Source organism: Microtus oregoni, unplaced genomic scaffold (assembly GCF_018167655.1).
Source record: "Microtus oregoni isolate MIOR12 unplaced genomic scaffold, Mior012 000001F_ref0000356, whole genome shotgun sequence".
Taxonomy (NCBI): Eukaryota; Metazoa; Chordata; class Mammalia; order Rodentia; family Cricetidae; genus Microtus; species Microtus oregoni.
Window position 1 is genome coordinate 85512156 of NW_024543060.1, and position 13770 is coordinate 85525925.

Consider the following 13770-nt stretch of genomic DNA (forward strand, 5'->3'; position numbering starts at 1 on the left):
CTCTTCATGAGTTGAGTAGAGTCAGAGGAGTGGATAGCAAGGAAGAAAAAAGAAACACTGTTAGGCAGATATCAACTCAGGGGACTTAGACTGTGGTCCCCAAAGCCAAAGGTAACTTATGGGTATTTATTTTTTTTTTAACCTACCACATGGAATGCTCCCGGGGCCTTGACGGGTCTGAAGCCATCCACAGGTACACACTGATCAGCGTGGCCATTGCAGAAGCAGCTGCCCTTGACGATGAAGTCATAGATTGCATAGTGTGTGAAATGCTGAGGCTTTGCGTTCAAGTCGTTTCCCTGACAAGGGCAGGGCTGTCGCTTGAGCAGCTGCACGCGGAGGTTGGTGATCTTCAGCTGCTCCTGAACTTTGGCACTGTAAGGGTTTTCTATGTCGTACGGTGGTGACAGAGCTCTGAAAATAACCTGCAAGGAGAAGAAAACACCATGTGTGCACAGGCGGTGTGCAAGCCCCGGACTGTTTGCCAGCCGTAGCCCCAGTTTGATTTATACCTCTGGTTATCTGCGCGATAAGATAACCTGAGGCTTTCAGACCTCGCTCACACCTGGAGAAGAGCCGCCCAGTCATTCTAAGGAGCAGGTGTACCTCCTATTGGGATACAGATGGACACAATGAGTAACCAGCAGGCATGACGGTGGCCATGCACAGGTCATTGGGAAGAGCATTTTGAGCAGAAGGAACAGCAAGCTTCAAGGCTTCAAGGCAGAGCCAAGCTTGATTTATTTTAGCAAGAACAGCAGGCCAGGCACGGTGGCAAATAGGAGCGAGGCAAGAAGATCGCATGAACCAAGAGTTCAAGACCAGCCAGGGCTACATGGAGAGACCCTGTGTCAAAACCAAACCCAAACCAAACAAAGAAGGTCCATGTGACTGGAGACCAGTGAACAAGGGAAGAGGGGCTGGAAAGAGTAAGAAACAAACATGACCTGCAAAGAGGGAGGGCCTTGAGAGGCTGTGGTGGGGTGACTTGCACTGCAGGGAGCCAGTGAGAGGGTGTGGCCAGATATCCCATGAGTCATTGCAAGTTCTAAAAAGATAGCATCATTTCCCAGAGCACAGATTATACAGGTAAAGAAGGAGGGCTGTGGCTGAATCAGAGCATGTGTGTAGCTCAAGGGAGGCCCTGGGTTGGATGCCTATCCCTTCAGTAAATAGATACCCTATTAAATAGTCAAAAATCGAACGGGACAGCCAGTTGAGAAGCAATTATAAAGCCAAGATCCAGGAGCTTCTATTTCGGAGTGAAACTTAACCCTTTCAAAGACTAATTGATTAACAACTGGGGCCATTATTTCTGTTCTGCAAATATTTTGGGTTTTCCTTTTCTGGAACTGAATTCCACATTTGTAGGCACTTTTACAAAAAGAGTATCCCTGCAGATGGTAAATGCGCTGCCCTTGAGGACAGACTGACGGAAATGTGCTGCCCTTGAGGACAGATTGATTTCTGAAATGAGTCAGAAGTCATCTCGATCCAAGTGTGAGGAGCAAAAGAGATTGACCAAGCTTCCGACAGCGCTCCTGGTTAAATATACCACGTGACTACTGAGCCTGCTGCTCTCCTGTAGGTTACAGAAGACTCTGAGGTTTGAGGAAGGAAACTGGACAAAGGAGGGCTCAGAGGGCACTTTGGGTGGTTGGAAGAAACCTTTGCCCATGTGTGAGTCTCTCAGTGTGGGGGTCATAAGTGATTCTGGTATGGGTGGCACACAGTCCCCAATTTGCCTGCTACCTGGAGGAGCAAGGTTGCCCACAGCCAGTGGAAACAGGGATATGAGAAATTCTGAAGTACTGTAACATGAAATAGTATTAAAAACACATGCTTATTATGCAGGACTCATAAAGACATAGAATAAAACTTAGTCAGTCTTGAGCATGCTGAGATTCTTGAGCATCCTTTGGGCTGTAAGGACTTAAAAACTCTAACAATAATAAACAAAAACCAGAAATAGTTTGATAACTAAGTAGCACGAACATAATTTTCAAATGTAGGCTTTGGAAAAACTACCACTTAGAGAAAATGTATCCAAGTTGACCTTATAGAAAAATAATTTTTTTTTCAATTTGTTTTTCTTCCAAGGATCAAACAATGGGCTTTGCACAGGCTCACCCGCTAGGGAAGCTCTCTATATCCGCCACATTATTTCCACTTTTTCTTTTTCTTTCTTTCTTTCTTTTTTTTTAAACTGATATTTTCTTAAGGATGCTTTAGATACAAAATTTTTATTTTAGGAATGGATACAAAATTTTCATTTTAGGAATGGATTTTAGGGGGAGCTGGAGAGATGATCCAGCAGTTAAGAGTACTTGTTGCTCTTGTAAGGCTGGGTTTAGTTCTCAGCACCCACCGAGTAGCTTACAAATATTCATAACTCCAGTTTCGGGGGAGTCCAACGCTTTTCTCGGCACTCCACAAGCACCCGACACATGGATGGGGCACACATACACATGGAAGCAAAGGTCTCACACACACAAAAGACATAAACATTGTAAAAATTGAAAAAGAAAGAAAGAAAAGAAATGGCCAGAAAATATAGTGTCATATGTCTTTAAATTCCAGCACTTGGGAGGCAGAGGCAGGTGGATCACCAAGTTCAAGGCCAGCCTGGTCTACAGAGCGAGTGCCAGGATAGCCAGCGCTACACAGGGAAACCCCGTATCACGCCCCCCACACACACCCCGCCACCCAAAAGAAATGTAGTTTATAGCGAAAGCATGGAAAGGAAGGGGTCCGCTGCGGAGGACCTCACACCCTGCCCGTGAGGATAACACTGCTCTCGATCAAATATAACACTGACTGGCGCGGGACTCGGTGGACCCCTGGCCTTTCTACAGAAGTCACAAAGCGTCTCCCTGCAGTACAAAGGGGAAGTCCGAATTACCCCCACCCTCTTGCTTAACCGTCCTTCTCCCTGCCCTGTCAAAGACCCATTTTCTTCAGAAAAAAAAAAAAAAGTTTTCAGTGGCCCTGCCTGACTTTGGTCCTTGGTACTTATATGCCCGTGCTTAGTACCTGACAGTCTGCTTAGAGCACTAACAGCAATCAGTACTTTAGTACCCATGCTTAGTCCCTGACAGTCTTTGGTCTGTTGTCCTCCCAGGGCAGAGTGAACGCTTCCTGGGGGTAGTCCCCAGGAGTCATCCCGACACTTTGTAGGCATTTAATGCATTTTTGGTAACTGACTAATGAATGACAAAACTCCCCTTTGCCCCTGTGTAACGGTGAGTTTGGAAGCCCCGCCTCCCCCAAGTAAACAGCCCCAGATAGATGCTCCGCTGAATTTCACAGCATCCAAGGGGGAGAGGGAAGAGCTTGGCACAGAAGTCATAGAGGCTGCATTATCAACTAAGCGGTGCGTGCATTCCTAAACACCTCAGACGCAGACAAATGTTATCTTAAAAGTATTCTGGCCCATTTTTAACCACATTAAGTCGGTGAGAAACGACACCACGGGGAATCAACTTTTCTGACCCAATACCATGTCACTGAGTTGAGAGTTGCCGCGGAAATAATGGGTTTTGCTTTGTAAAGTCAGACATCAGAACCTGCTTCATATTTTTTTTTTTTGAAACACTTGACAAGCAAAACTCTCCAAAGCTGGAGCTGTCATGGGCAGTGAAGGAGACATCTCTGTTAGTTCTTCACGCAGGCATAGAGAGACATGACCCAGCGCTGGAAAAGCGTTGCCCGCCGAGAAGCCTCTAGGCTTCTGTCTGCCCACCCTTCCTTTTCCTGGACAGCTGTTTGCTCTCTGTTCCGGTCACGTGTTTACCCTTGACGTTCTCGACGTTTACCGAGATCCCCTCTCCCTCCCCACCCCTCTCGCCCTGTGAGTTGTTCGGCAAAAGCACGCGATGGATCAAGGTTTGGGGAAACTTAGAGGCCCTTTTGCTTCCTGAACCCAGCCCAGGGAGGCTGAATGGGGGCTCTGTGCTGGGTGTGCATGACACCACAGTTGGCGGGCTGCTATCAGCCGGGAAGGGACATCGTGACCCCTGCGGCTGCGTGCTGGGAAGGAGACAGCAGAGTGCCACAGACACAAAAGGGAACGGGAATTTAAACCACGAAATCTTTTTTTTCCAGAGAGGAGACGCCTTAATCTGATACTCTGGGAAGGGGATCTAGCCTACATCAGGAAACAGAGTAGGCCAATGCAGATGCTGTGAACTCCTGGCAGGTGGCCCTTGGGTCCCACCCAGAAGAAGCCTGTGTGTCACAGCTAAAGAGGAGGAAGGCGCTGTGGGAGCCCTTCATTTCCCATCAGCCTCTTTATGTTTTGTCCCCTTGAAGAGCAGGAGGTGCCTGGGGGTTGATGCGTCGTTGAGCTTCTGCCTCCGGACACTCCCAACCAGTACCCTTGAGTCAGGAGCCCGCCTTCCCGATCAAGACTGAGCCTTCTTCCAGCCTCTTAGAGCCCATGCCTGGTGCCTCAGGACTCTTTTCCCTTAAATTAAGTGATTTTATTGTGTTTTAGTTACTGACATTCTGTTCATTACAGAGAAGTTCCATTCATAATTTAGAAGACAAGTACCCACTCTATGGGTTTGTTTTTTTTAAGCCACAGACAGTTAGGAATATGAACTTGATAATATCTTTCCTCCTAAACTCCTGTATAGACTGTCATCAATTCTGTACAATTGGTGAGTATTCTTCTGGGTCAAAAAATATGCCTGTATATCATTAGTTCTGAAAGTACAGTCCTTGGATCTACGGCACTCTTAGGGAATTGTTTTAGAAAAGCAAATTCTTAGACCCTGTCTCAGATCCACTAAATCAGAAACTCCGCAAGCTTGGCTCAGCAAGCAAAGTTTTAGTGGACCCGCTAGGTAATTCTGATGCAGAAGAGAGAGCAAGAAACATTGCCACACAGTTTAAAAAACCCTACTTAGAATGCCATTGTGTGGGTGACATAATTTATTTATCTAGGCTGCTATTGTTAGGCAATGAGGCTGTTTCCTTCTCCATGTAGCCAAATACAATGAACACCCTGCACATGAAATGTGGACTTACATGGTATTTTCCTAACTTCTAAAAGTAAAATCCACGGAGCTAAGAAAATGCAGAACTTAAAACTATCTGCCCTTCTGAATGAATCTTGGATTTTTCTCCTATCCAATCCCTGATCTTGCTTGACCCTCCCATCCCCGCCCCCCTCTCTCTGAAGGCAGGGTTTCTCTGTGTAGCCTTGGTTGTCCTGAAATTTGCTCAATCAACCAAGCTCAGAGATCCACCTGCCTCTACCCCCAGAGTGCTGAGATTAGAGGCGGGTGCCACCACACGCACCTGGCTTGCCTGACTCCTGTGAGGCTAGGATCCCTAACATGTCATGTGTGACTGTGGAGTCTCAGCTCAGGTTCTGCTTCTTATGTCCTCATTTAATTCCTTAAAGAGTCCTAAACTGACTAGATCCCCTCCTCCTCCCTGGATTGTCACATATTACAGAATTTGCTAGAGAAAGTGGATAGTTAGGAGTAGGCCCTGAGGTTGTATAGCCCAGCCTCACTTCCTGTTCCCTTTTGATGTCTGCTGATACAGTGTAGCCAGCAGCCTCCCTCTCCGGCTGCCAAACTTCTTCCCCCACCATGACACATTTTGTCTTCTTGTACTGTAAGACAAAAACAAACTCTTTATCGCTCATAAAAAAAAAAAAAAAGGAACAGCAACGACCCTAAACCCAGCAGTATATTGAGAAGTTGTAAAAACAGAATGTATGTTTTTATGTGTCCTGAGCTGGTGTAGACAGACTTTCCTTTCCACCACCAGCCCCCAAAAACAACATTGAAACTTCTTAATTATGAAAGCTTGGCCTTTAGCTTAGACTTGTCTCAAGTGGCTCTTACAACCATTCACCTGTTTCTTTCCCCCTACATTCTGTCACATGGCATTACCTCTCTTCTATTCTGTACCTCCTGTTTTCCCTCCTGGTGTCTCTAGATTCCTCCTCCTCTTTCTTTCCCTCCCCAGAAACCCAGCCTGTGCCTCCTGCAAAGCTATTGGCTGTTCAGCTTTTTATTACACCAATCACAGCAATACACTTCCACACAGTGTCCAGATATCCCACGACAAGCTGGGGATTGTTTAAAGCAGAGTAAAGACTAAGCCAAAAGCAGGTGCATAACGGTGAAGGAGTTCTTCCAAAAATATGCTTTATGTATTGCCCTATACTTCAAGTTTTATTGCCTCTGTTGAATAATCATTCATGAAACATGAGGCTAGGGCAGGAGTGGGGGTTTGGAAGAGAGAAGGAAAGAGAGGGAAAAAAAGAAAGAATGAGCCTGCCCTCCAGAAATAACCATAACATTAAAAATTTACTGTTCGATTGTTATCGTGGGAAATGTTTTAAGTCCCAATTGATAACCCACCCTCATGGATGCCCTTGGTACTTGCTCCAGGATGGCACTTGCTCAGAAGTCCATTGTTGGTGCGCATTTGCCTGTTGGAATACATTTGACTGAGTCACAGGTTGGGATCTTGCTTGGTGAGCAGCTAAGGCTCCTGCATGTCCCGTAGTCTCTGCACATGAGAGCATTTCACAATTACCACTAAAAACAATGAATGAACGGTTTCTCAAATTTCATTTTAATAGGAGAAGTCAAACAGGGACTAGGCTCAGAACTAAGAAAACAGTTGTTTCTTTTTAATTTTGTTTTAACTTTTAAAAACTCCCATTAAAGGCGGTGATAGTACTTGCTTTTAATCCCAGGACTTGGGAGGCAGAGGCAGTGAGTTCTGTGAGTTCAAGGCCATCATTTCTTTTTTTCTTCTCCATTCTTCTTCCTTCTGTGAGTTTTATCTACACACATACTAAGCTCTTGACATTTTCTCACAGCTCACTGGTACCTCGTTTCCTTTTTCTGGGCCTTTCTTTCCTTTGCTGCTTATTGGATCACGATCACCAGTCTTCTGTGGTGTCTTCCGATACCAGCCAGGATGTCCTTCACCTCAGCGATCAACACTTTCAACACGAGACTTTGGCTTTTCATCACCTTTTCCATGTTTCCATGGATGCATTTTTCTTCCCACTGTGTGTTGGCGTTTTGTTTCTTTGCAAGTCTCGATTGGCTGGCTGCAAGACATGGTGAGGCCTACTTTTTGGTTGCTGGATAATCTGGTAGTCTTGACCTTTTTCCTGGGATGCAGTCAAACTAGCTGACACAGTTGGATTCTTTCAAGGCTTCTTTTTAAGTTTTGTTATGTAAGCCCCACATACTTGTTAGTATATGTTGTGATTTGAATGAGAATGGCCTCGTAGACTCATATACTTGAATGTTTAGTTCCCACTCGTGGAATGTTTAGGAAGGATTAGGAGGTGTGGACTTGTTGGAGGAGGTATGCCATTAGGAGGTAGGCTTTGAAGTTTCAAAAGCCCAGACCAAGACCAGTTTCTCTCTCTCTCTCTCTCTCTCTCTCTCTCTCTCTCCCTCTCCCTCCCTCCCTTCCTTCTTCTACTTTCCCCAACCTCTTATTTCCCTATATGAATTGAGAGAAATAACACATTGAAAATTCTTTTGCTGTTGTTGTGGTCTTGGTGGCGGGTTTTTGGATTTTTGAGATAAGGTTTTACTACATAGGGCAGACTGGCTTTGAGCTCAGTCCCCTCCCTATTTCAGCCTCCCAAGATGTGGGATTACAGGTATATGCCAAGACATTCAGTTGGCAGTTTTATAATAAAGTCGTGTGCATGGTTGTGGTTAGTAAATTAAAAAGACATGGAAAAGTTAATGTTTTCTTCCTTTTTAATTTTTTTTTATTTTTTAAATGTCTATTTATTTCGAGACAGAGTTTCATTGTATAGTCCTTGCTGTCCTAGACCAGGCTGGCCTCGAACTCACAAAGAATCAGCCTGCCTCTGTCTCCCAAGTGCTGGAATTAAAGGCATGTGCCATCACTGCCTGTCTTGCTTTCTTCCTTTTTAAAAAAAGGTTGACCTTATTTTTAATCGTGTACGTGTGTGTTAGTATATATGCGCACACGAATATGGACACCTATGAGGGCCAGAAATGTCAGATTCCCCTGGAGTCACCTGATATATTGTGTGCTTGGAGCTGAACTTGGGCTCTCTGAGAGAGCCTCATTGTTAGCCCGGGAACCATTTCTCCATCCACACACACAACCTCTGATAGTCTTTAATGCCAACAAGGAAGGGCCACATCCCCTTAACATCTGAAGTCAGTTGCTGTCATCATTGAAGTTGAAGGGTTTGGCATCCAATTGAAAAACGCAAAGAGCGCATGCTCCGTGAGAGGAGGCGGTGAGCGTAACAGGATTCTGCCACCATGGCTCGGGTTCCTCTTGGAAAGCCTGTGACATTTCAGGCTTTTCAAAAGCCTTGCAGAGAGTAGGAATTCTTGAAGGCTAGATAAGGAGAGGACAGTAATTGACGTGTGGGCGTCCGCCGTTGAACAGCTGGTTGGTTTAATTTTAGAACGTTTGTCCTTGACTGTAACATTTTTAAGCAAAGCACCTACTTGTCTTGGAAAAGTATGTCTGACTTCTGGGCAGTGGCAGAATCCTTTAGCTTCCACCCCTGGAGAGTTAGGCACCCTGCTTCATCAGATAGCTCACCTTTTCAAGTGGGAGAGTCTTATCTGCTAAGATAGGGCAACACAACCCAATAAAGCCCTCAGCGGGGCGGGCGGAGGAATGCCGTGCACTGAAGTGACTTGCTTGTCCGATAATAACCTCCCGGTGTAAGTACACAAAAGCCTCTTTGCGTGTTTCAAGGGCATATTTACGGTTTTAGAGCCTCCGAGGCTCCTTCTGAAATATCTTCAAAGGAAAGGGAGGAGGACAGGACCGAAAGGAGGGACAAGAAACAAGAAAGGAGCAAAGTAAAAACAGAGATTGGGCAGAAAACAAATGCCCCAAATTCCCCCTAGGAGTCCGGAATTCTAGCATTTCCTTTGCTCAACACTTAGATTCAAAGGCCTCAAACAGCAGAAGAATCCTTCAGATCAATGATCCAGTCCCGGCAGGCTCAGAGTGACTCACAAGATCAGTGGGCAGGTTGGTGACAGTTAGGACCAGAACCCAGCATTTCAACCTCCCCCTTAAGAGTATTCCCCACAAATCCCACTTACCCTTTGAAGCTAGCCATTCCGGGTCTAAGCTGAATTTAAACTATGGAATTACCTATGTTGCATTATCCTATGTCCCTTGTTATCCTGATAGTGGCTGGGATTGATTGTACTATCGGGAAAAGTGACGGTCCAGGTCCTGTGTGGCACACAAGGAAGCTGTGAAGCATGTTTTTTTTTTTTTTTTATTCAAGAGTCGCAGATGTAGGGATATATCAAAAAAAAAAAAAAACAACAACAACAACAACAAAAAAAAACAGTACTCTTACAAATGAAACTGATCGGCACATAGCATTTCCCTGGGGACCTTGCTTTCCCTGAGACACAGACCAACCTGTGATGCCAGGCCAAGTCAAGGACTTATTGACAAGCCTCTCAGATTCTGTTTGTCTACCTGTGTCTTGCTCCAACACGGATGACCCATTTACTTGAGAGTCCGCTTGGCTCACATCCTGGATCTACAGGGTCTTCTCGTTGCCTGCCCTGAGACGGAAATGCAGGTGTGACCTCCTTGTTTCGGCCTGCCCTGCTCTGCCATATTGAACCTGGTTTCGTTCCTAAAAAGCTCCTTTCCAAAGCTGTTCTTCACCTGGAATACACAATACACCCCTCTGTCATCATCACCCGCCACCCACCCTGTGACCTGGCCAACTCACACTATCTTACCGGTGTCATCTCCCACGTCACTCTGCTCACGAAGTTTGCTTCGTTGTCCCTTTTCATCACAAGTCCAGCTTAGGTGTCCCTGCCATGTGCTATCTCCAGAATCTATTATTCCCTCCAGACTTGGAAGTTACCATGCTTTTTTTTTTTTTTAATTTGTATTTGTTTAAGTGTCTGTGTTCCTTTCTAGACTGTGAGCTCTATAGACACAGGGAACTTTTATCTGCTTGTACAAACAAGCTTAGCGCATATTACAAATACGTGTTTGTGAAGACTCACAGACAGACTTGATAACAGTTCTGGTTTATAAAGACCTTCCATTCTTCCTCATCTCATTTCATCCTTAAAGGACACCTAGGGTGTTGGCAATGGTGCTCCTCAGGCTCCTCTTTCAGATAAAGGAACCCTGAAAAGGAAAGGTCAGCTTGTCCAAGGTCGTGTAGCTGGGAAGAAGCGCAACTAACATTTAAATGCCGGTGGTTGGAGTCCAAATTCAGCTAATGTTGGGGCTGGGTACGGAAGGGTGAATAGGTGACCAGGGGAGAGAGAGAGAAAAAACTGGAGTCTCCCTTTCTGGAGAATTAACATGACAAAGAGAAGAACCAGGACTGAGGTGGCTGGGGGGGAGGGGGGGAGGTCAGGAGAAGAGGAGCCAGGTGTGAGAGGCAAGAAAGTGGGTGCCAGCACCCAAATGAGAAGACAGAGGCTGAGCACTGGGGGGCCACGGTGGTCAGAGAGCGGAGGGAGGAAGAAAAGAGCTAGGAAGAGTGTAAGAGAGGGTCAGGGATGAATGTAATAAAACAGAAAAAAAAAATGTATGCCCGTGGAAGCCCAAAGAAGTGAAAAACGCAAAGGCAGAAAAGCAACAATGGTAGATGCAAATCTACAGGGAAAAAGAAGACCGGGAACCTTGCCCGGCTTGGCTGGAGACAGGAGCTATTTGTTGTTATTTGCTTTGAGACAGACTCTCCCGCGGTAGCCTTGACTGGCCTGGAAAGAGGCAGAAAGGCTGGCCTTGGCCCTGGAGCCGAAGGTGTGAGCTGCCACACCCTCCTGAATGTGGAATACTTTTGGCAACTCAGTGTGTAAAGGTTTTAAGAAAGACCACGGGGGACCAGGAAACAGAAACAAGACAGAAATAGAGGAATATTGGCAGTCACGTATCCACGCTTAGTAGAGAGGCGGTTGGGATGTTTACACACGCAAGCGTCACGTAGACATCAGAGCAGAAGCCACTGCAGTCCCTGGGAGGGCGGTTGCTAGATGGTGCGGTGGATGACGCCCCTCTAAGGAACTGCCAGGCTTCTGCTAAGGTGGCTGGTGCACGTTTGTATTCTGCCGTGGGTGCATAATGAGAAGCTGCAGCTGCTAGGTATCCTTGTCAACACTTGTTTTCCATCAGTCGCCTTCATTGTGCATTGAATACGAACGGTATCTCATGGCGATTTCAATTTGCGGTTTCCATTGGCTTACAGGATTAAGCGCTGTTTCATGTTTTGGCTCGTTCCTGCGACTTAGTCTATCCAAACCTTCCGCCCATTTTTGTTATTCTTCTTGAGCTATGACTTCCATGAATTACCACATGTAAACACATATTCAGACATAAGCTTTCCAAATCTTCCTCACAGGCTGGCACTTACTAAGTGTTTTAAAAGCAAAGCCTTTTCCTTTTTGCAAAGTTTATATTTTTCTTTTGTAGTTGGTGCTTCTTGTATCCCATCTTGGAAATATTTTTGCTCAACCCTAGGTTGCATACAACTTCTTTTATAAGTTCTGTGTTTTTAAGGTCTATGTTTGGGTCAATAGTCTGCTTCAGGTCAGTTTTTATGTGGTGTGAACCAACTACCAAGGCTCTTAAAGCTTCTTTGATTTCGGTTTTAAGTTTTACAGGTTGAATTATATCAGCACTATTTTCAGAAATGTCTGCCTTTTCTTTCTTGAATCTTGTTGGCAGCCTTGGTACTTTTCTCATTCTGTCTTTTTTGCCCGAGATTCATTGAGCGCCTTAGGTCTGTAGGCTGGGAGCTGTTACTCAGTTTGGAAGTTTCCCAGTTTCCCTATCGTTTTTTGTTGGTGGTGGTGTTGGTGGTGGGTTTTTTTGTTGTTGTTGTTTTTGGGTTTTTTTTTTTTTTTGCCCTCTGCTTCTTTTAGGCTCCAATTGCAGACTCTTTTGAACAACCGATGTTCTCCCATAGTTCACTGTTGCTTTATTGCTTTGATTGATCTCCGTCTGCTTCTGTTCTGCATTCTTATATAGTTTCTACTGGTGACAAACTTTTCTGTACCATATATTCTACATTGAACGCCTGCAGCATATTTGAATGCTGTGTTTTTTATTTCTAGACCTTCCATTGGAATCTTTTTAGTGTATCACATGGTTCTCTTCAACACATCCATGTTTTCTTGACCATGTGGAGCCCTACTTGCAATAGTTTCTTCAATGTCCTTGCCTGCTGATGCTACTGTCTGTGTTTGTTTGGCTGGGTATGTTTCTCTGAACTTTTCTTCTGGCTAGGAGTCACTTTTTCTTACTTGATAATTTTGTTTAAGGATTAGACATTGTGAATTTTAGGTTGTTACTTGTTAGATTTTGATGTACTTCTCTAAGATGATTAGACTTAAATATGGTATAAAAATAGTTTAATTGTGATAAATTAATCCTTTTTGAGTGTGTTCCAGGGCAGGACATTGGGTGTTTACCTTTATTGTACACTGCATTATAGCGTTGAAATTCTCTCACTGAAGGAAAAGCTCACCATTTTTACTAGGTTGGGTGGCCAGTGAGTTCCCAGGATCTGTGGATCTCTTCTCTCAATGCTGGGCTTAGACAGACATGCAGCTTTGCCTGGATTTTTCTTGGGGTGCTGGGGATTCGAACTCAGATCCCCACACTTGCAAAGTAAGCACTCTTGCCCACTGAGCCACCACCTTCGGTAGAACAAATCTTCTGGGGCTCACTTAGCTCCACCGCTAAAGCTCCCTGAGAATCCTTGTAACACAGCCTGACGCCCGTGAATTCCGACGTCTTTCATTCTGTGTAGTGGGAAGACCAAACGTTCGCCACCTCTGAAGAAATACTCACAATTGCTCAACTACGGCTTTCTAGGGGTGTTCCCTGCACTCTTGTAGAAGTTTAGGACATACATATCCAGCTCAGAAGTCAGCCAGAAGTCCGTGCCAGCCTTTGAACTGATGTCCAGCTTTTCTCTTAGCCTTAGCCAACCCCCTGTTCCCGCACCTCACCCTCTAGTAACCCACCCTGAAGAACTGAAGCCGTCTTGACTTTGTCTCCTCAGCTCAGGTTTCTCTTTCCCTGCTGAGGCTTGGAAACGGCCCTGTGAGTAACCGCTGGTAAACAGAGGCAACCCTAAGGCCTGCCGTGTTTGTTTCTCCTTTTCTCAGGTCTCAGTCTTGTGTTGTTTAGGTCTAGGACCTGAAAACCAAGGTATTATGTAGTTTGCTTGTTGTTTTTGTTGTTTGTTTGTTTTAAACTTGCAGGAAGCTAAATCTTGTAGATGATAATCCGTCAGGAGCCAAAACTGAAATCCCATCTCAGAGCCACAAGGAAATTGCAACTTGTGGAATGTTAGAAATGAGACAAAGGGGGAAATCTACCTGATTTAGTGGCAGCGGCTTGCTTGCGTAAATGCATTTCTTCTTTCCTTCCTCTCTGAAGGGCTGTGGGTCCTACTTGAGATTCTTTTGCCCTGAACAAATTAGAGTTTGTTCTCTATGCTGAGCTGTGTTAAGACACACTCAGTGTCTGAATAGCAGACAGCATCCTTTCCCTGCAGTGGAGGGAAACTCCAACACCTGGGGGGGGGGGGGGGGGAGATGCTTCATTCCTGGAGCTTAAAGCTCTTACGCTTTGGACTGGCCTTGCTTTCATCATCACTCAGAGCAATCAGAATAAAACTTTCAGACTCTTCTTTGCCCTGGCCACTTCAGTATGACTGCGAGGTACTCTAATGCAGAAGGGTAGTGACAATGAAAATGGGATTTATTTTCT

General features: G+C 45.3%; 1 protein-coding gene across 2 annotated transcripts in view; it reads right to left on the reverse strand.

Moving 5' to 3' along the window:
- Positions 1–13770, reverse strand: part of Ntn4 (netrin 4) — a 95319-nt gene that overhangs the window by 59135 nt on the left and 22414 nt on the right. For both annotated transcript variants that reach the window (XM_041673720.1, XM_041673714.1), the window contains exon 3: positions 147–425. In XM_041673720.1, the coding sequence (XP_041529654.1) occupies positions 147–425 (279 nt within the window). The remainder of the gene's footprint in view (positions 1–146; positions 426–13770) is intronic.